General features: G+C 47.0%; 2 protein-coding genes across 4 annotated transcripts in view; one reads left to right on the top strand and one right to left on the bottom strand.

The window, feature by feature from the left end:
- CYFIP2 (cytoplasmic FMR1 interacting protein 2) overlaps window positions 1–20975 on the top strand; it is a 51983-nt gene that overhangs the window by 11375 nt on the left and 19633 nt on the right. For 2 of the 3 annotated variants that reach the window (XM_065848792.2, XM_071814690.1), the window contains exons 6-23: window positions 1195–1376; window positions 1667–1763; window positions 2126–2254; window positions 3431–3535; window positions 6575–6666; window positions 9323–9440; window positions 10299–10418; window positions 11045–11170; window positions 11426–11592; window positions 11859–12006; window positions 12332–12485; window positions 13034–13190; window positions 13896–13992; window positions 14548–14624; window positions 15615–15723; window positions 16074–16193; window positions 16874–17073; window positions 17549–17636. In XM_065848792.2, the coding sequence (XP_065704864.1) occupies window positions 1195–1376; window positions 1667–1763; window positions 2126–2254; window positions 3431–3535; window positions 6575–6666; window positions 9323–9440; window positions 10299–10418; window positions 11045–11170; window positions 11426–11592; window positions 11859–12006; window positions 12332–12485; window positions 13034–13190; window positions 13896–13992; window positions 14548–14624; window positions 15615–15723; window positions 16074–16193; window positions 16874–17073; window positions 17549–17636 (2286 nt within the window). The remainder of the gene's footprint in view (window positions 1–1194; window positions 1377–1666; window positions 1764–2125; window positions 2255–3430; window positions 3536–6574; window positions 6667–9322; window positions 9441–10298; window positions 10419–11044; window positions 11171–11425; window positions 11593–11858; window positions 12007–12331; window positions 12486–13033; window positions 13191–13895; window positions 13993–14547; window positions 14625–15614; window positions 15724–16073; window positions 16194–16873; window positions 17074–17548; window positions 17637–20975) is intronic. The other variant, XM_071814691.1, reaches the window with a different exon arrangement.
- On the bottom strand, window positions 17735–19121 carry FNDC9 (fibronectin type III domain containing 9). Its single transcript, XM_065849346.2, has one exon. It carries the CDS (start codon window positions 19109–19111, stop codon window positions 18449–18451), a length of 663 nt encoding a protein of 220 aa, XP_065705418.1. The 5' UTR covers window positions 19112–19121; the 3' UTR covers window positions 17735–18448.

Here is a 20975-nt window from a genome sequence, read left to right as displayed (position 1 = left end):
GGTGTTAACATATCTTAAGCAGGGCTGTGCTGTCCTTGCCTGCCTGGCCAGCCTGCAGAGCCCCCAAGCTCCCTGGCAGGTCTCTTCCTTGCAGCCAACAGCAGATGGCCTCAAGTTGCACCAGAGGAGATTTAGGTTTGATATTAGGAAAAAGTTCTTCCTGGAAGGGGTTGTCAGGCATGGGAACAGGCTGCCCAGGGCAGTGATGGAATCACCATCCCCAGAGGAGTTTAAAGGCATTTAAACGAGGTTCTTAGGGACATGGTTTAGTGCTAGAGTTAGGTTAGGTTATGGTTGGATTTGATGATCCTGAGGGTCTCTTCCAACTGAAATGATTCTATGATTCTATACAAGAGACCTATCCAAAGCAAAATCTGTGCCATGTGTCCCTTTTTCAGCCCTGAAATCTCACACACAGGTTGGGAATGAGCACACCTTCATTACATGGAGCTAATGAGTGCCACAGCCTCCTTTTTTTCTGGGATGTTGGCTGGTGGATGTGCAGAGCTGTTTCTCCACCAGCACCTGCACAGCTCATTCTTTTGCTCTTCCCTGTGAAGCAAAGCCAGGAAGAGCTGAGGGCTGGTGGTGCAGCTGGTGCCCAGTGCTGGATCCAGCCCCGCTGCTGGACACCCTCCTCCTGTGCCCACAGGAACAGGGATATGCTCACAGCCCCCTAAACTCGTGAGTCAAATGGCAAGGAGCACCAGAGCTTAAATTTAGCAGTTACTATGCTTGAGGCACTTGACAAAATAATACGCTTAGATCCCAGCAGAGGAGCATGTGGCAAACACAGAGCTGCTATGTGCTCCAGGAACCTCCCCCCGTCACCACCTGCATTTATAACTGGCTGCAGCTGGGTTTCACTGGTTTGTTTATGTTGCGTGTCCTGTGATGCCTTTACGCCCCACTTAAAAAACTGAAGCCTGATTTTACAGAACTCAGTGCAGGTGCAATTAAGAGGCTTTGAGCCCCCATCCTTGCCTCCAGCACTGAGGACATTTGTCTGCACTGGTTTGTAACACTGCTTCACTCCATGGCAACAGTGGAGAGGGACCTGGGAGCCTCCATCCCCATCAGAAAAGTGATATGTTAAAGGAAGGAGATGGTGGGTGGGCAGAGGAGGATCCCATCGGTGGCTTGGTGACCATGCAGGACCTGCTGCTGGGATGACCATGTCCCACTGCGTTGCAGCGCAAGGCCATCGAGCGGTTCTGCAGCGAGGTGAAGCGCCTGTGCCATGCTGAGCGGAGGAAAGATTTCGTCTCTGAGGCTTATCTCCTTACGCTGGGCAAGTTCATTAACATGTTTGCTGTCCTGGATGAGCTGAAGAACATGAAGTGCAGCGTCAAAAATGACCACTCTGCCTACAAAAGGTAAGAGGAGGTGAAGCAGTGGGAACAGGGACAGGACGGTGCCTGGGCTGCCTAGCAGTGAGGCCAGGTGGCTGGGTTTCTGTGCTCTTGTAGGCTCTCTGCGTGGGTTTAGGCGAATCTATGAACCTCACTATGTTTCAGTTCCCTCTTGGTCAAAGGAGGAAAGAGCAGAGCCGTAGTGCAGGAGGTCTGAGGCTGCTGCATTGCAGCTGCAGGTGAAACAGGGAATATGGGTGAGAGTCGCACGTTGGGTGAGTGATCCTTGGTGACGTTGGATTTCTCCCTTCCAGAGCTGCCCAGTTCCTGCGGAAGATGGCAGACCCACAGTCTATCCAGGAGTCCCAGAACCTCTCCATGTTCTTGGCAAACCACAACCGCATCACACAGGCACGTCCCTTTTCTCTGAACCGGTTAACTTCTCCAGAGGTAGAGGCAGTGATCTCACCAGGGCTGACAGCACTTCAGACCAGACTGTGGCAATAGCTGCCTTGTTTGTTGATGGTCCTTGGGTCAGGATGTATAATGCCAGCAGTATCTCCTTCTCATGGGTCATTCTGGGTGGCTTTAGAGGTCTCTTTATATCAAGACAAGGCTGAAGGTTTAAAAGATAAAATAAGAGCTATCGGGAGGAGGTTCTGCCAGAAACTCTTCCATTTTCCCCAGTAAATCCATCCAGTCTGTCTCTGCAACTGCTTGGGACTGCTGTTCCTCTATCCGTGTGGATAATATGGCCCCTGTTGATGTTTCAGTGTCTGCACCAACAACTGGAGGTTATTCCTGGCTATGAGGAATTGCTGGCTGATATTGTCAACATCTGTGTGGATTACTATGAAAACAAGATGTATCTTACTCCCAGTGAGAAACACATGCTCTTAAAGGTGAGATTCGGCCATGCTTATGGGGCTGGGTGTTTGTGTAGTTTCACTTTTGTTTTAGTAAAATGAAATTTCCCTCTCGGGACAATGTTTCTCTTAATTTTCTGTCTTTTTTTCCTCCTTTGTGTCTAAATGCATCCCTTCTCTGCAGGGCCAGCACCCTCTGGCCACATGAGATGGGAAGGCTCTCTGCATGCAACAGCTAAGCTGCCTTCCTCCTCTTCCTGCTTCCCTTCTGACCTCTGTTACTTTGTGTCGTCTGCTGCGATACCTCAATCCTCCCATTTTCTCCTCTTTTACTTCTTCTCACCTCTTCCTCTGTTCTTCCCCATCTCCATCTCTGTCTTTTCCCCTAGTCCTTCCCCAGAAGCTCTCCCTGTTTCGTGTGTGGTTGTGTTCTGCAGGTGGTGGATGTGAGTGCTGGTGGGTGCCCTGTGCTGTCCAGAGCTGGAAGGGGTTTTTCTGTCATTCATGGAGGTGTGATATCATGGGCTTGACCTGGGTAACTCTATAGGACATGCCAAAATCACCACCAGCTTTGCAACCCTGAATTTTCTTCTTGATGCCCATTCCCAGCAATTATTCCCTGCAGAAGGCAGACCCTTCCAGGTTTGGTTTCCTGACTCAAAAGATCCCTCAAGATGAACATGCCGAAGTATCTGCTTGTTTTATGTATTTGTCCTTACTGTAACTCAGTTATTACAGTAATTGCAGTCACTACTACCATAAGAACTTAATTACCACAGTGTGAGTCAACCAATGTTCTTTGAAGGATAATATGGGTAGTCTGAATATCTATAATGATTTGTCCTGAATTAAAGGGAAAAAAAATCAATCCAGGAGCATGTTTTAAATGCTTTCAATTCTTCTCTGGAAGTAAATGTTTGCTTTTGGGTGGAGAAGATGTTTGGGTTGCTGTTATGTGGGAGAGAGGAGGAACAAATTACTGGAGTGAACATCATGTGTTTTTGCACAAGAAAGAGAAGCGATCAATCATGTGTCCTCTATCTGCCATGTACATCCTTGCAGATGTGTGCATGTTTTATAGAGTCTTCTCATGAGTGTCAGGTGGTACAGGAGCCTGAAATGGTCTTTCCTCGTGCTAAGCAATGAAGAACTGGTTTTGACTTGTGCTGCTAACTTCATGCTAATGAAACCTTGTCTTTCTGCCTTCTCCAGGTGATGGGGTTTGGCCTGTATCTCATGGATGGGAATGTCAGCAACATTTACAAGTTGGATGCCAAAAAGAGAATCAACCTTAGCAAAATAGACAAGTTCTTCAAGGTCAGTGACCTGTCTGGGTGAGACTGGAGTTTATTGCAGACCAATGAATTAGCAGCCTGGACCGCTGCACATGCTGCCAGCAAAGAGCAAACCACAGGAACCATTTACAGCTCCAAAAAACACAAAGGTTCAAGAAATTATCTAGGCTGAAGGATGAGGAATTGATTGCTGTGAATGTACACAGACACAGATGAGCAATGCCGGCCCCTAGAGCCAGCAGGCTGTGGATGTGGGAGCGGTGCTGATGCTGGGGAGCTGGTGGGACCAAGGACCTTGCGCATCCTGTTGGGCAGCAGCTGTTGCTGTGGCTCTGTCTGCTTCTGAGGGGTGAAGGACAGTGCTGGCACATGGGAGATCTGTTTTGTGGATGGGGGAATGGTGTGCCTGACTGACATCACTTGTACCTCTTTGCACATTTTTGAGGCAGGTTTACAGTCTGCTGAGGAGCACCAGGATGTCCAGCCACTGGCAAAGCTGGCTGGTTTGCTGAGGTCTGTGCTGGTGATGATTGCACTCCCCTTTTCCTCAGCAAGCTGCTGAGGTGAGGAACAGAGGACACAGCTGGCCAGCCAACATGTGAACTGGCAGTCTTAGTTCATGCATAAACTGTGCTCCCTGTGGGACAGAAAAAGCTTCTTGTGTCAGCTGGGACTTCAGGGTGCTCAGTGAGTTTCTTAAAGGGCTCACCCAGTGGTTTGATGAACCATTTTTGTTGTATCTGAGATCTGGGTTTTGAGCAAAGGCCTGTGAGCACTGGATGCTCCCAGTGACGGGATGGGAAGCAGCCGTGCAGCCTCCCTGTGCCCATGCACATGTGCAGCTGTGTCCAGCCCTGAGCTGGTCCACAGCTGGAGACCAGGCTGCATTGCCCTGGGGCCACTCAGCACGAGAAAGGCTTGGGATAACCCTGTCTGCTTCCCCCCAGTGTGGCAGAAGGAGAGGGGAGCTGAGAGCCCGCACTGCACCAACTGTGGCATCTACGGGTAAAATGACACCCCTTTGTCATCTTCTGCACACAAGCTGGGTCTAGGAGGCATTTTGGGTTTGAGGCAGGTCAGCTCTAGGAGGCATGGTGGGAACTGGCGAAGGACAAATGTATTGGCAACAAAGAATAACAGTATAGTAGGGGGGACAGCAGAATAACTTCCCAGATGGAGCAATTAGTTTTCTTTTAGATGTACTGGACCTGAGCAGTCCTTCCAGAGTCCTGTTGTCTCCACTGTATTTATCTTTCCCCTGAGATGCAAAGATTAGTTTTTGTTACCGACATTTGTTCCACAAAAGGGAAAATGAGATGATTATTTCTTGGGGGGGGACCACAGAGTGCTTCTTCCCCATCAGTCTTTCAGCAGAGTGAATTCTCCCTGCTGCTTTACCCAGAGAGTTGCTGAGGAGCCTGAAAGAAGAGGTCGGTTGTGATGACAGAGGATGCCTCTTTGCTTTTTACTCCAACTTGCAGTTTATAGATGATGTACTGGGACTGTGCAAGAGGAGGGAACGGTCGAGCCCAGATGGCTGGTGTACCAGCTGCCACATCCTCACCCTGAGCGAGTGGGGACTTATTTACCTCAATTTGCATCATGTCCTGGAGACAACCCTGAGATCAGGGCTCAAATGCCTGCATAGGGAACTATGGACAGGCACCATGACCTCATGACAGGGTGATTATGGGGGGTTAGAATACCCTTCAGTCACTGGGGAGACTGCTGAGTACTGCAGCTCTGCAAAGGTGATTTATCGTGCCATCCCTTGGAGTCTTCCAAGTTTTCCCCATCAGCTTTGCTAATTTAACTGATTCTCAGTCTAAATCAAGCCCCCAGTATCATCTGTAGAGTTTGGTCATCTTGGTGCATTCAGACAGGTTTGCTGTTCATTGCAAAGTGCTGTGGGCCATCAGATAATCAGGTAAAATATCTTCCCTTGCATGGAATAACTTTCTCCTTTCCAGATTTTTCTCCATTAACATTTCTCCAACGTCTGCTGTGGTCTCACCTAATCAGTTAAGTACCACTCCAGACTATCAGATCTCAATAAGAAAAGGCCAACTACTCCTCTTAAAACATCTGCTTATTGCATTCTGATTAGATTTCTAGTGGATTGACCAGGAATTTGAGTAGTGAAAATGAACTATCCCTTCATTTAAACCTTTTATGAAAGTGCCACCGGGAATCTCTGGTGAGAGCATTACACATCCTCTGCACGAGTCAGCCTGAGAAGAGAAGCATGTGATAATAAGACACAGAATTTGCCACCATCTTCCCTGAATTTTGGAGCAAGGCTTTTGTAGCTGGGTGAAATTGAAGCTTCATATTTTATTGAAGAAATGTCAGGAGCCCTTGGTTGAATTTTATTTGCAGCTGAAAGCTTAGTGAAGCAGAGACCTGTCTGAGCTTGAGGTACGTTTAGTGCACTTTGAATTTATTTCCCATCCAAATCCTCCTGAGATGTAAAGGGTGAGATAAACCATGTTGTAGTGCCTGTGTCTTTCACTTTGTAGAGAAGTCTGATGACACATCACAGGCAGCCGCAGTGCCGAAGTACAGTCTGAGTCCCTGGGGAAAGACTCCACGTGCCTGGGAGTCCAGGCAGCAAAGCAGCCTACAGCTCCTCTCTGAAGGAAGCCGCAGTGACTTGCTGCCAAAATACCAATGTACTGACTTTTCATCCCTCTTTTCTCTTGGAGGATTAAGATGGGAGGCAATAAGCCCTGCTCAGGAATACACTTTTCTCTTTTTGTTGTAAAAAGGGCCTTTCCTCTGAACCATTCTGGTCATAACCAGCCTGGTATTGGCCTGACCAAGGCTCCAGAGCACTTACATGGGGTGATTTTCCTCACACAAAAGGCCTTGTGATCATTATCAGTCGCTTTCTAGGTGCAAAGTGACCCTGGGTCCAGGTTTGCACCTTGCTTTAAACAGCCTGACACTTTCCATAGCTTCGGAGACACAGGATGCTGTTTTCTAGTCCCTTGTGTTGCGCTGGGGCCAATGGGCTCTCGCTCTCCGCCGTATTTAAACCATCTTTTGTTTTCTTTTCCAGCAGCTGCAGGTGGTTCCTTTATTCGGCGATATGCAGATAGAACTGGCCAGATACATTAAGACCAGTGCTCACTATGAGGAGAACAAATCCAAGTGAGTGCCTGCCGTAATGTCTCTTGGCTTCTGTGTGTGTCCCAAAAAGCCACGGGAGCTGCGACTCCCTGGCGTGTGTGAGGTCTGTGCGCGGGTACCCGTGTGTGTCCTTGTGAGGTGTGAGTCCCGGCGTGCCAGCTCTGTGTCCGCCTCCCTGTCCCTGCATGGGAAGATGTCCCCGCCGGCCCCTGAACCTACGTGTACCGTACCCCCGTGTTCACGGATTGGGGCCGCCGCTGAGTGCTTGCGAGGTGTGCGCGCCCGGAGGTGTGTGAGTGTGAGCAGCGTGTCCCTGCTCTGGAAGATTTTAATCCACATATTTCACCTCAGGGACAAAATCCTCCAGAGCGTGAACACAGCAATGGATCTCTTTGCAGTTAGCCAGGGTGGCTCCTCTAGCCCAGGCAGGTTTCGTGAAGAAGGGCAGCAGGAATGCAGGTTGAAGCAGGGGGTCAGGTGCGCTGGAAATGAATATTGTGGGAGAAATGGAATTTTTACAGCAGTGCTCAGGAGTGTAAGGCACCGCTTCCCAGCCTGGCTCCACAGGCAGTTTGTTGCTCCCATCACTTGAATTTGCAGGCGGCGTTTTGGATCACACCAGGCGTATGGAAGGCCACGCTTCACTTTGTAGCTTTGTATCGTGCTCAGCTATTGCTAGAAGAGTCGGTGTTAGATTTGGATATCCTTGGAAGAGTGTTTGCTGTCACATCTAAGCAAAGCCCCTCTGAGCTGTGTCTGGCTGTAATCGCTGGTGCAACCCAGCTTTCACCAGTGAGTGGCCATTCACCCTGGGACCGTATTGCATGGAAGTCAAATTTCTCTGGTGTGTGTGAGAAGCAGCCCAGCCGAGCTGTCTCTTTAGCAGGACAGGGATTAACCTGCAATCTCATCTCCCAGCTTCTGTTTGCTCGTCCCCTTCCACCCTGGAGGGTCTGGCTTTTCTGGCCCTCCCTTGCCCTCCCGAAGGCTGGTTGAAAAGTGCCAATTAATTGTTCGCGAGCAATTTGCAAACAATGTGGCAAAACTTCCTGAGCAAAAGCTTTTCAATTAAAATTGAAAAAAAAAAATCTACAAACTGTAGTTTTAAAGAATATTTCTGAAAACCCAATTTAAAAGGGAAAAGTTGTCTAAAAGTTTGCACCTTTTTATCCCGAATCATTCAAAAAGCACATTTCAACAAAACGTGTGTCAGCTGTATTTGTTTTCTCATCTCCAAACCAAGGTAGCTCATGGGCTGTTTACCTGTGCACAATTTTAATGTCTGTCTTGAAATCTGTCTTCCCAGGTCTGTGTGCCGTACCTTACTAACCAACATTTCTTCCTCACTCGCTTTCTCAGCAAATTGCATGGGACTCCCAACACTAGCTGTGCCAAGGTGTTTCCATGACTAATACTGTTTTTGTCACTTTCTTTCCCTCCCTGTCTCCATGAAAGTGGAATTAATTGGTGTTTTTCCTGCATGGCGCTTTATTTCTGCACTGTGGACTAGGCTGTGTGTGGCAGGGAGGGCTGGTGCAGCCCTGGCCATTCCTGCCAACCTGCCGATTGTCCGGCGGGGAGCACAGGACATTGGAACGGGTAAGAGTTGAGCGATGGGACTGTGGGAGGATGGATTTCACAAGGGATTACATGGTCCAGCACTTCCAGGACCTTCTACCACCACAAATATTGGCAACAAGTGCCTTGCAGTAAACTGTAGGAATACGTCTTCATGTCTGTGTCCTTATCAGAGGCAAGTTTCTCACCTTCCTTTTGTATGGCCAATCTAGATTGGAGAAGATGACTGCCTATCTTTAGATGCACAATTATTTAGGGGAAAATAAAAAAACACAAACCAAAACAAGATCTGAACATTTACATTGTGATGACAAAGACATGAGAGTCTCACTGATATACATTTGCTTGCAGGAGGCATTTTGGTGGACCCCTTCTGGTTCTACATCTGTGGCTAGTACAGAATGGGGAAAAATGAGATCTTGAATTAAATAGACCTGATTTGCACCATTTCTTTGTATGATTGCGCCTTTGGAAGGGGAGTGCTGCCTTCTTGTAGGACCCCATTACGCTGTTACATGGTACATGTGGCTAAATGCAAATGACGATCTAGTTCATCTAATCACATTCTGCTCATCATTTATGTGTCGTTATATAGTGTCAGCCAGAACCAAAACCAGAGTGGGAGGGATATTTCCTTGCTGGCCTTGTCAGGGTCTTTCCTTGCAGGAGATGGCAGCATGACCCAGCACTTTCAGACCTGGAGGGATGGCCTCTGAAGGCATGATTATCCTTAAGTTTAGCAGAAAGGATGCAAACGATGCCGTGGGTCTGAAGTTCATCCTTCTCTGAAGGCTTGCCCAGCAGTGGCCTGGGAAATAGCCACCTCTGACCATGGGGGTAGGTGAGCCCAACATGGAGAGCAGCCTTCAGGGTGGATGGAGCAGAGATGTTCGGGCTGAAAGGTGGGGTGAGCAACCCTGCCATGTGTGAGATCACCTTTGGAACACCTCACAGACCCAGGGGACATGAGGGAACATGCCCTGAAGGTGCCATGTCTTGAACATGTTAAAGAGAGCAGTTGAGCACAAGACTTTGTCTCCAGGGGTGTCTGAGTGGAGCCCCATGTCCTGTCCTTGAAACGTTTGCTTTTTTTGCCCAGGTGGACGTGCACTCAAAGCAGCATAAGTCCCCAGTACAACATCTGTGAGCAGATGGTCCAGATCCGAGATGACCACATCCGCTTCATCTCAGAGCTCGCTCGCTACAGCAACAGCGAGGTAAGTTCAGTGGGTAGCCACCATCATCAGGCTTGTGAGACAGACAAGGCTGGGAGAAGACAAGTGTGGCAAGAGTATGGTCTGGCAGGAACATACAATGAGGAGGGAAGGACACAAGTGGAACAAACCACTTCTTGATCCAGCAATAAAAAAGCAAGTTATGAAAAGTCCCTGCAGATGCAAAATCGTGCGCACTGGAATATCTACTGCAATAGCTTCTGCTCTTTGGCCACAGCTCAGTTAAAATAAGAAGCAGAAAAATTTTTGCAACTAAATGTTAATTGCCACCCAGGTGGCAAACACCCATGTCTTGCAAAGGGGTCTTTTCTGTTACACAGAGCTGTTGGTCAGGGTTTCGAAGAAAGTTCACAAGGGCATACTGAATGTCGGAGCCCTCTCTGATCTGATTGTGACTGCTTTTTGCAAGCATGTGATCCTCCTTCATCACCATTAGTTTAATGAATTGTTAGCATTCTCAGCTCTTTTATTTTTGGCATTTGTAAGTGCTTATTTGAACTTTAAATCAGGAAAGGATTCTCAAGGATTTCAGTAATATTGGATAATCATGAAGGAACAGGAAAGTGAAACGAAAATAGTCAGTTTTTTGCTCTGAGGTGACAGGTCAGACTCATTTTTCTGTAGGAAATAAATTGACTGCATGGTTAAAAAGAGCTTTGCCAAGTTATACCCATTTTCCTAGGAGACAGTATATGCACTGCACGATTTATCTTGATCATAAGGTCATGAGGAATTCATTTCAGCTGGGATTTGAGAGAGAGATCTATGGCTGTTGTTCAGCTCTGGAGCCTCTGCAGCAAGTTGCTGAGTTTGGCCTTGACATGGTGTGATGTTCTTCAGGTGGTCACTGGCTCAGGACTGGACAGCCAGAAATCAGATGAAGAGTACAGGGAGCTCTTTGATCTCGCCTTACGGGGACTGCAGCTGCTGTCCAAGTGGAGTGCCCATGTCATGGAAGTGGTGAGTGTGTAAGGTCCTCCTCATGCCAGGTGAGCATGGACGTTTTAACATGGCATGTAACAAAGACTGTGGAAAGGTGAGATTGCTTTCATGCCACCTAACTTTAAGCCATTAGGACACATGCTAAGACCAGACAGCTAATGATGCTGAACACCCTCTGTACCAAATGGAGAAAGGGCTTGATCATCTCACCCTAGACCTGAACCACCCTTTGCAGGTGCTGGGGTGTCCCCATTGATGTTAGAGGGGACCTGGGTGACCGTTCTGCTAACCTGGACATCTCAGTTAACTACTGAAAACTGATTGGGATGAGTCTGGGTCTTGAGCAACTAAAACTGTAGTTCAAATGATGATGGAAATTCTATTTGGAAAATTTCAACCATGTGTCTACATAGTCTGTGGATGTCAAAAGCACAACATGACTGGCAACCTCCCAAAATAAACAAAAATATATTTAGTTCACTGATAATAAAGCCAGGAGGAAGCACAAATTCTGCTCCCACGGGAATGTCAAACAACAGTAGTAATGTCCAAGGAGCATTTTCCTGGTATAGGGCCCTCTTCAGTCTCTCTAGCTCTGCTTCTTACTCATTGCAACGTTGACAGTATCTCTTTCCATCTTCCAGTACTCTTGGAAGCTGGTTCATCCCACAGATAAGTTCTGTAACAAGGATTGCCCAGGAACAGCAGAAGAGTATGAAAGAGCCACCCGTTACAACTACACCAGTGAAGAGAAGTTTGCCTTTGTGGAGGTAGGTGCCCACTGCATGATAATAAGAACCAGCAAGAGTCAGGGGCCATTTACAAGAAAGTGGTGGTATAAATGTTCTCCTCAGTTTGTTGTGATCTCTAAAGCAGCTAACATCAAAAAATTAGCCACCTAACTACTGGACCTAAGTTACCTGAGTAGAACTAATTTAGTCCCAAATTTTCTCAATGTTGGATTTATGGACTTCTTCATAGAATGGAAAAATAGCAAGTACATGTGTTTTTAATTTTTGTTTCAGGTAATTGCCATGATTAAAGGTCTGCAAGTGCTGATGGGCCGGATGGAGAGCGTCTTCAACCAAGCCATCCGCAACACTATCTATGCAGCCCTTCAGGACTTTGCCCAGGTGACCCTGCGAGAACCACTCAGGCAGGCGGTCAGGAAGAAGAAGAATGTTCTGATCAGGTCAGTATGTCCTTCAGTGTAATGCAAAGCCCATGTATTTATTTGTGTAACATGTATAAGCACGTGGCCCTGCATATACCTCATGGTATGCAACCAGCCAACATAGCTTGGCCAGCAACTCTTTCCAAGGTAACTTTCAGGTGTAACTGCCCCAATAATGACAGCGTATGTCTCCACCTCAGAAACAGTTCCTGCCATATGTGCACAGCAGTGCATATTTTCATTTGGAGGTAAAATTAAGCTTAAGGACTTTTTTCCCTCTCCAGTGTCCTTCAGGCAATTCGGAAGACAATCTGTGACTGGGAGGGAGGCCGAGAGCCTCCAAATGATCCTTGCCTGAGAGGGGAGAAGGATCCTAAAGGTGGATTTGATATTAAAGTCCCACGACGAGCAGTAGGACCATCAAGTACACAGGTACATGAATCTCCATCTCCTATGTAGGGAATTAATGGCTTTACAGTCATGTCCGAGTCTCCCATCTAGTGGATTAGCAGCTGTTACCGTGGTGTCTTCCACAAAGGCTTCATGCTGTGTTAAATGTTGCTTAGCTTGTTGTGTGGTTCCCAAAGCCTCCTTTTTTAGGGATGTGATTATTTCTAGCTCAGAATGATGGTGGCTTGTGGATGCAGAGAGTAGTAGCCACCTGGGAGAAGTGTTCTTTTTCATTGCAGAACACCATGGCTGTGCCTGATGGTGTCTCACTGGAGAGTGGTAACAGTGTGTTAACTTTCTTCCCAAGCTTTACATGGTGCGGACCATGCTGGAGTCCCTCATAGCAGACAAGAGTGGCTCAAAGAAGACTCTGAGGAGCAGCTTGGATGGGCCGATAGTCTTGGCCATTGAGGAGTTCCACAAGCAGTCCTTCTTCTTCACCCACCTTCTCAACATCAGTGGTGAGATTATGGCGGGAAGAGACTTTAATCCAACTCTTGCATGCTCAGACAGGCAAAGGTAGATAGATCATCTTTGCTCCTCATTGACTGATGCAGAAGATTTTGCCTGATTTTTCCCAAATGTTCTACTTCTGCCTGGTACAGGTGTTTTCTGGTTAGTAATCATTATGTGAACAGCAATGAGTTAGCAATAGTAAATAGCTACAAGTGGTGGTTTGTAGCTGGAGTTTTCTTTCCATCCCAGACAAACTTCTGAGCCACTGGGCACAGAAAAAATGTTCCAGAATAACTCTGAGCCATTGAAATGTTCTCCCTGGAGATCTAGAGCAAAAGGAGTGATCCTTTTTTTGTTCTTCCATTACAAAGTGCTCAGACAGCATGGACATGGTCCAGGTTTAAAAACAGAGACATCCCAGAAAAATGTTCCCCACCCAAAACCTGTCCAACGTAAGGCTGCAGCAGCCACCTCTTGTGCCCTTCTGTCATTGCCATCCCCGTGGGGGTAACATGGGTGCCCTCCCACCGGGGGGATCTCCTCTGCGTTTCAGAAGCGCTGCAGCAGTGCTGTGACCTGTCCCAGCTCTGGTTTCGGGAGTTCTTCCTGGAGCTGACCATGGGCCGCCGCATCCAGTTCCCCATCGAAATGTCCATGCCCTGGATCCTCACGGACCATATTCTGGAAACCAAAGAACCCTCCATGATGGAGTAAGAGCCGATGGGCTGTGTCGGGACTGTGCACGCGCTGAGGCTTGGGATTTTGTTGTGGAGTAGGGTAGGCTGGTGATGAACAGTCTGTTTGAGGCGGGAGGTAAAATAAACGTTTCTTGACATGCTGTCACATGAATGTGCACTGTACAAATACCTCGTGAGCAGATGCACACAGGCTGTTCACACACTGCACTTATGCATCATAAACCAAGCAGCTGGCAGCTGCTGGGTTTGGAGGTGGGCACTGCATGCAGCAGTCAGAGAATATGTGCAACCAAAGGGATGTGGGCCCCTGGCTAAGGCACCTAAACACTTCTTTATGTATACACATGATAAATTATGAGATGAATTGCTGTTACACAAGTATGGTCATGTTCATTATGAAAACTTTGTTTTCCATTTTACGGCCATTATCTGAGCGCTCTGTGGAGTGAGGGCAGGATGAAAGCTTTTTTAACAACAGACAAGAAAGTTTTGATTGAATAAGTCACAATTAGCTCAAATCCAGATCCGTTCTAGCTTTTCCCAATAAGACACAAGGAGAAAGAGGGAGTATTTGAGGGGCTGGAGTGAGGGGAGGTGATAGCAATGAAGTCAGAGAAAAGCCATTTTTTGCCCTGCTCAGGGCATGTGCACTGGCTACCGTTTATGCTGATATGCTCCAAAGTTAATATAAGACATAATCTGTCTTCTTGCCCTCAGGTATGTACTGTACCCCTTGGACCTCTATAATGACAGTGCATACTATGCATTGACCAAGTTCAAAAAGCAGTTCCTATACGATGAAATTGAAGCTGAAGTAAGTTCTCTTCATCTTTATTGTATGGAAAGAGCTCACTGGGGTCACATTGCCCTGTTTGACAGCCCCACCAGCAGCTCAGTGAATTTGTTACAGTTATCTCCTGGTACTACATCGGATTGAGAAGGTTTTAAAAGGTCAACATTTCCAGAGGGTTTACAGGCTCTGCTGATTAAGGGCTTCCCCTCAGTTGTACCCATGGGGAACAGAGGAAGCCAAAGGCTGTCAGACACTGGAGGCGTGGAAGAGGCTGTCTGGGCAGAGGGTGATGAGATATCCATGGAAAACGAGAAACCAGAGATCCCTGACAGGGAAAGGTGATTGAGGATGGGGGACCAGGATCTGTAAGAACATGCAGAAACTAGAAGAGAGAAATGTACCTGCAATTTTCTGCTTATCTTTAGTATATGAGAACTCCAGTGTGGTTTTTCAATAGTGTGACATACGGGTATATATTAAATTAGAGCTTTCTGAGTGGTATTGATCTTGCATGCATAGGAAGGAGCTACTGTGTGCTGGTGACACCCTTACGATGTCTTGTTTTTTCTCCACCAGGTGAATTTGTGCTTTGATCAATTTGTGTACAAGCTGGCAGATCAGATCTTTGCCTATTATAAAGCGATGGCTGGCAGGTAGGAGAACCTGGCTGCTGCTGATGAGCGATGATATCATTGCATCCAAATTGCTGTTAACCAAAGGTTCCCCTCAGGGAGCAGCCACTGCAGGTAGACATAACAAAATAGATCATCCCCATCCCACAGAGCTGGCTGTCCATGTCAGACTAGTGTAGATGGAGAAAATGAATTAGTGGTGGCAAGGAGACACAGTTAGAAATTAAAAAAATAATAATTGACATCCTAAGTAGCTGTCTGAGTACAATTTGTGAAGAACAGCAGAAAAGCAAACCAAGCCTTTCAAAGACATGTCCTTGCTTAACTTCTCTTTGTGTACTAGGCACATAAGGAGTGGAAGCCTCACATCTCTAAGACACAGGAACATGCACTTGTCCTCACCATAGTAAAGCAGCTGGACTTGTAGCGGCCAGAAGGGTACTCAGTATTGTAGGTCACACATCAGACCAACTGACTGGAGGACTTCTGCAGAGGCGCTTGCTCTGCTGTGGGGAGACAGGCCCTTTGTGGCATTTCCTTCTAACCATTTAAAGAACAAGGATGAATTCTAATGGGAGTCCTCCTCCCATGTCCCCAAAGGTGAAGCAAGTCTTCAGTGTAACTCTGCAAGGAGTTTTGTCTCTAGATGGCATTTGGCCTTTAGAGAAGGAGAGCAATCACTATAACCAACCAGATGTTCCAACAGCAGATCTTCGAGAAGGGAGCACACCAGTACCTGGCACTAGTGATATCTTTCAGCACAGTCTTCTATGTTTTGAAATGTTTTAGGCATAAAAGCCAGGAATGATGGACAACAGCACTGCAGTCCTCATATAACAACCGCTGCTCTGTGACTTAGTAGTGAAAGCAGATTTATTGGTGTGTGGAAATTTCTTGGTATTTGGAGCAAGATAAATTAAAAAAAAAAAAAAAAAAAGACGAAAACAACTCTGGAAAAGATCCAGAGAGAAGATGTTTCTTTATTTTCCTGACACTCTTTCCCTTTTTCAGTGTTTTGTTGGACAAACGTTTCCGGGCTGAATGTAAGAATTATGGGGTGATTATTCCATACCCACCATCCAACCGCTATGAAACGCTGCTCAAGCAGAGGCATGTCCAGGTACAGTGCAAGCAGTAGACTCCAGTACTCATAGCTCTTGGTCTACTACCCTTTTGTTGGTGGCTGGTATCCTAGTGCTGGACTCAGTCAAGGTCAGTGTTGAAATGAGAAGGGTTGAAGCTGTTTCTAACGTGCCACACTCAGGGCATGGGGCCTGAGGGGAAAATGAGGAATGCTCCACATTTCCCTCCTTCCCTCTTTAAGTGATGGTAAACTCAAGCAAAATGTTTGCATCGCCACTTTCACACTGAAGCAGACTTGGATATTTGGGTTTAATTTGTGTTGAAAAAAAATAAATAAATTATCTGTTCTCCATCTGTATATAACGTGCAAATATCTTCTCTTCTCAGCTGCTGGGTAGATCAATTGACTTGAACAGGCTCATTACCCAGCGTATCTCAGCAGCGATGTACAAATCGTTAGACCAGGCCATTAGCCGCTTTGAGAGTGAGGACCTGACATCCATAGTGGTAAGAACTGTTATTGATCGAGAATATGAATAGAGAGACTAATGCACTGCCATGGATACACAGTCAACTGTCTTCTGCTTCCAGTCCCACCTACACTAGGTTTCAGCCAGCCATGTATCCTCCTTTATGCTGCTTGGTCTCTACCGTTTCTATTTATGCAGCTTTAATTGCATTATTATTGGACCATTAAGCATCTGCGTTGATCATAAGGTGACAGTCAGCAGTTAGATTTTGCAGAGCTCATGTAAGAGACGCCTGTGATCTGGGAGAAGGAAATCTTGACTTTAATTCCCCTTGTTGGATAAAGGTGGCTGAGACATCATTTTTGTGTGTAGAGATTTGCTGCCTTTGCTATGTTACAGGAGCATCAGAGTCAAGTAGTGTAAAATTACAAGTTTCCACCTTTGAAGGATTCTGATGTGAAAACCAAGCAGTGCTCAGTGGGGAACAAATTAATTTTGCTTCCTGCAGATTTAGGAGATACTGGACCAGGACCCCTTGAGTAAAGTGCTATTGGCCTCAACCTCTGAGTTAAATTGATGTTTTAGCATTTGCAACATTCTCACCTGCAAAGTTCTGCATGGGTGTAGATATAAAATAATTCCTGTGGCAATTAAATCAGCTGTTTCTATTGTCATCCTGGTAATATATTGCATTTGCTGCTGGTTTATGTGCTGCAGGAGCTGGAGTGGCTCTTGGAAATCAATCGCCTGACTCACAGGTTGCTGTGCAAGCACATGACGTTGGACAGCTTCGATGCCATGTTCCGGGAGGCCAACCACAACGTCTCTGCGCCCTATGGGCGCATCACCCTCCATGTCTTCTGGGAGCTCAACTTTGACTTTCTACCCAACTACTGCTACAATGGGTCCACCAACAGGTGAGGAGGAAAAGCAAGGCTCAGGGCACCTGGAGACCTTGCTTTTTTTCACAAAATGTCAAACCTGCCACATGCATTGTGGTGGGGTTTTCATTCCCTATGGGATGCAACATTTACAGTTAAAATGAAGTTAAAGCCCACCAGCTCCCCTTGGCCTTGAAAATGTTAGTTACAAATTCAGGTAACAATCTTGGACAGTGATTGCAAGCAACTGACCTCGTTTGCTTTGGAGGGTTGGCAGAGCTGTGGTAGCTGCTCATATATAGGTTTTTTGCCTGCCTCAAATAAGAAGAAGCCTCACCTTTGGTAGGTTAAACTGATGTTGTACACCATCAATGGACTGGGGCAAGAGTTTGCGTTCTAGTTCATGTAGCTAGTCTGCAACTGCAGTTCGTCCCAAACCCTGCCATATCTGTACTCAACAAGGTTAACCGAGCTCTGACTGCTCTCCTGCCCTCTCCCGTGCCCACCACAGGTTTGTGAGGACAGCAATCCCATTCACGCAGGAACCCCAGCGGGATAAACCAGCCAACGTTCAGCCATATTACCTCTACGGATCCAAGGTCAGTAAATGAGCCACAACAGCCCAAAGGGGTGAATGTTGGAAATATTTATTGAGGAAGAAAGAAATGCAAGAACTAATTCATTAACAGAATGGAGGGTGCAGATGTGCAGGGTCATGTCGCCATGTAAAACCAAAAAGCCATGCAAGAAGTACATTCAGTGTGCTTTTGCTATTGCTTTCCTGTATTCTTCTCCATAACCTGCCTGTGTTAGGGGATGCTGAGACTGCTCAGTGCCTGGTGGTGGCACTGAGACCAAGTCACATATATGTAAGTGCACAGAGAGGAGAGTGAGTTGGAGCTTCAAAGTAGTGCTTCTCCCCGAGGAAGGTACCACTTCAGAAATGCCATTTGTAGTTGAGAATGGGAATTACTATTATACTTGTGTGTGCAAGCATAGACTACTTGAGACTGACAACACTGTGACTGTTTATTCAGGCATTATGAGGGCTTGGAGTGTGATGCTAGTGGAGGATCACTCAAGTGTGAAACTGCTTGAGTGGAGTTTATTTCTTGTGCACATTGATGACTCTGAAGTGAACCTACAGCACTGATGCGGATTAGCTAATGACACTGCAGTCAGCCGTGGCCGTTTCCAGAGAGCTGACTTGGTTTCTTTTAAGAACATTCTCAGCAAATGAGTATATTTTTGTTACTTGACAAAAATCTTTCTCCCTGCAACCAATGTCCCTGCCTCATGTTCTACCCTGGGACAAACAGACCGTGTGGACAGACAGACAGTCCTGTTGGCAAGAACTGGGAAAGAACAGCACTAAACAAACTTCCAGGCAGGGTCTCCCTTTATTTTGCTGTCATTGAAGGCTGTGCTGTGGCAAGATGGCCCTTTTTTCATCAGTATTCTTATAGGAAAAAAAGCAGTGAGGGGAGCTATACGGACTCTCCCATATGAAACTGGAGCTCCTCATTAGCGCAGTAGTCATGGGGACTTCCAGAAGCCCCTCTCTCAGTCCATCATTTGACAGCCCCTCTGGCGAGCGGCTGCCTTCGTCCACTTCTTCAGGGCTGGCATTGGGATGCTTCAGCATCGCAGCCCAGTGACAGCGGGTGGACCAGAACTGCAGGCAGCCGTAGGCCAGGAGAGCGATGAAGCAGAGGAGCAGCAGGCTGCTCACCATCCACATGGAGGTGGTAGGTTCATGCTTAGAGCCGCCGAAAACCAGGGGGGGTTTGTCCAGAGTGTGGAATGTGGTGCAGTGGTTGCCAGAGGGATAAGAGTTCTTGCACGTGATGCAGAGAACGTAGATGGTGGATGGCGTGAGTTGATGGAGGACGACGGAGCTGAGGGGGTGAGGAACTCGCTCCTCACGGTGGAAGTTTTGGCGTAAATAGCCAGCGAAGATGCTGTTCCAGTTGGGGCGGTACATGACATGGTAGTAGTTCTCTGGACAGGGGTTGTTCATGGCCCAGGAGATGGTGGCACTGGTGTAAGTGATGTTGTGCACTTCGATGTTCATTGTGCCCCTGAAAACAGATGCGTGGAGAGGCTGAGTTTCCCAATTCACGCACAGGCTGAAAGGCCACTGACACCACTGAAGTTCTTCCACCAGCTTTACTGGTCCTTAGATTGGACTCAGGACTATGCCTGGCTAGCTTAGATTAGATGCTAGGTCTTAGATGACTAAAATTACAGAAGATGAATCCGGTGGGTGCCCAGACTACTGTGTCATCCTATTTCGTGACAAAAAAAAAACATCTGGGACACAGAGCATACGTTATGCTCTACATAGATTAAAAAAACAACTCTTGTTTCTGACTGGTTCCCTTTATAGGGAGCTTTTTTAGCTTTTTTTGTTTCCCATGGAATAAAAAGGATAATGCAAGTGTGGCTAACATAAACTGATCGTTGCCTTGCAGAGCTTCCAATAGATATTTTGATTTTGCACACCTTTTAAAATGCTATTTTAAAACCTGAATAATGATTAATTTACTGGTTTAAGCTTTTGCTGCATTTCCTGTACCTAACTTGTTGCTTTATAAACTCATTCTGTTCCTACAGCATCTCATAGTGTAATATCAGGATCTTAAACGTGAAATCTGAAGGCCGGTGAAACATAGAATCAGTGCCTATAGAAAGTACAAATATATGCATAATAAGTACAAAGTTCTCCCTCAAATAAAAGATAATGACGACTAACAAACTACTGTTTAGGAACAGCCAGAGATCACTTCAGTACATCACTCCTTTGGATCCCCAAAGTGCTCTCTGAGCACAGGGTCCCCTCTCCCAACTGGCCGAGTGCTCTAAGCAGGAGCTGCACACAACACAACCAGTTTCTTTTTTGAATTCTTCCTCTCACTTTTAGTATAACTAACTTTCCTTTACTTCACTCAAGCAGCAGCTCATTTTAACGACAGTTTTAAGCATTCTTACGTGAAGAGCAGAACAGCCCACGCACCCATTGCTGAGCCCTCCCAGAGCCGCGGGCATCCCTTACCTCCCCGGCAGGTCCATGGTGCCCGTCGGTGCTGGTGAACGGCGTGGCCACGGGCCGGCAGCGCCTTCCCCTCTTCCCACTGCTCGTCTCCCTCCTGCCTCTGCTAAACCACTTCCCTGTACACTGCCTTGTATTATACCCGTCTGGGGCTCCGTCATCTCTCACCATAGCAACCAATAAGAAAGGATGGGCAGGCATCTTCGAGTGATTCGGGAATGTTATTCCTAAAAGCTTCTGCCTGGGAGATGTATGTGTCTCCAAGGCAGAAGAAACAAGCCGGGTAGTTTTGTTTACTGGCTTGTTTGGGGTTTTCTTTTTTCCCCTGTCCACAGTCCCCCGGTAAGACCATCGCTGCCCCTCCAGCAGGGTCTGGGCTTAGAGACACATTGGCACATGGTACGAAATCCAGGATCCTGGCCTGCAGTGCGCAGGGGCACTCAGAGGCATCGTCTTTCATTCTATGATTTCTTGCACGTTTAAACTACTGATTTAAGCCAAAGCCAGTGAGCAGTAGTTTTCTATCCCTGATGCTGCAGTAGGGTCCATCAGCTTTTAAATATTTTCTAAGCTGTGTGATGGGAGCAGGAACTGGATTTTCAATGACCTCAACCCCCTGCTGAGCTCCTGTGGGATCACAACAGGCTCTTCTTTGAATGCCCCCACTTTGCAGGTGACTTGGGGATGTCCCCTGTCTGTGGCCATGAGGGGCAGGACGTAGCAAGGGGCTAGGTAAGGAGAGGCTCTGAACAAGTGACTCACTGCTCTCTGAAGCCAAAATGTGTTCAAGAGAGGAACTTTCCCAGAAGAACTGTTGGTTCTGGGTCTGGAACTACTCATTCCATGTCATTCCTGGGAAGGTGCTTGCAACATTTTGAAGATCTGC

Source organism: Patagioenas fasciata, chromosome 14 (assembly GCF_037038585.1).
Source record: "Patagioenas fasciata isolate bPatFas1 chromosome 14, bPatFas1.hap1, whole genome shotgun sequence".
NCBI classification, from domain to species: domain Eukaryota; kingdom Metazoa; phylum Chordata; class Aves; order Columbiformes; family Columbidae; genus Patagioenas; species Patagioenas fasciata.
This window is presented reverse-complemented; position numbering and strand designations above follow the sequence as displayed.

What these genes read in the sequence shown, in the direction of transcription:
- FNDC9 (XM_065849346.2), bottom strand. Translation starts at nt 19,111, where the DNA reads ATGAACATCGAAGTGCACAACATCACTTACACCAGTGCCACCATCTCC.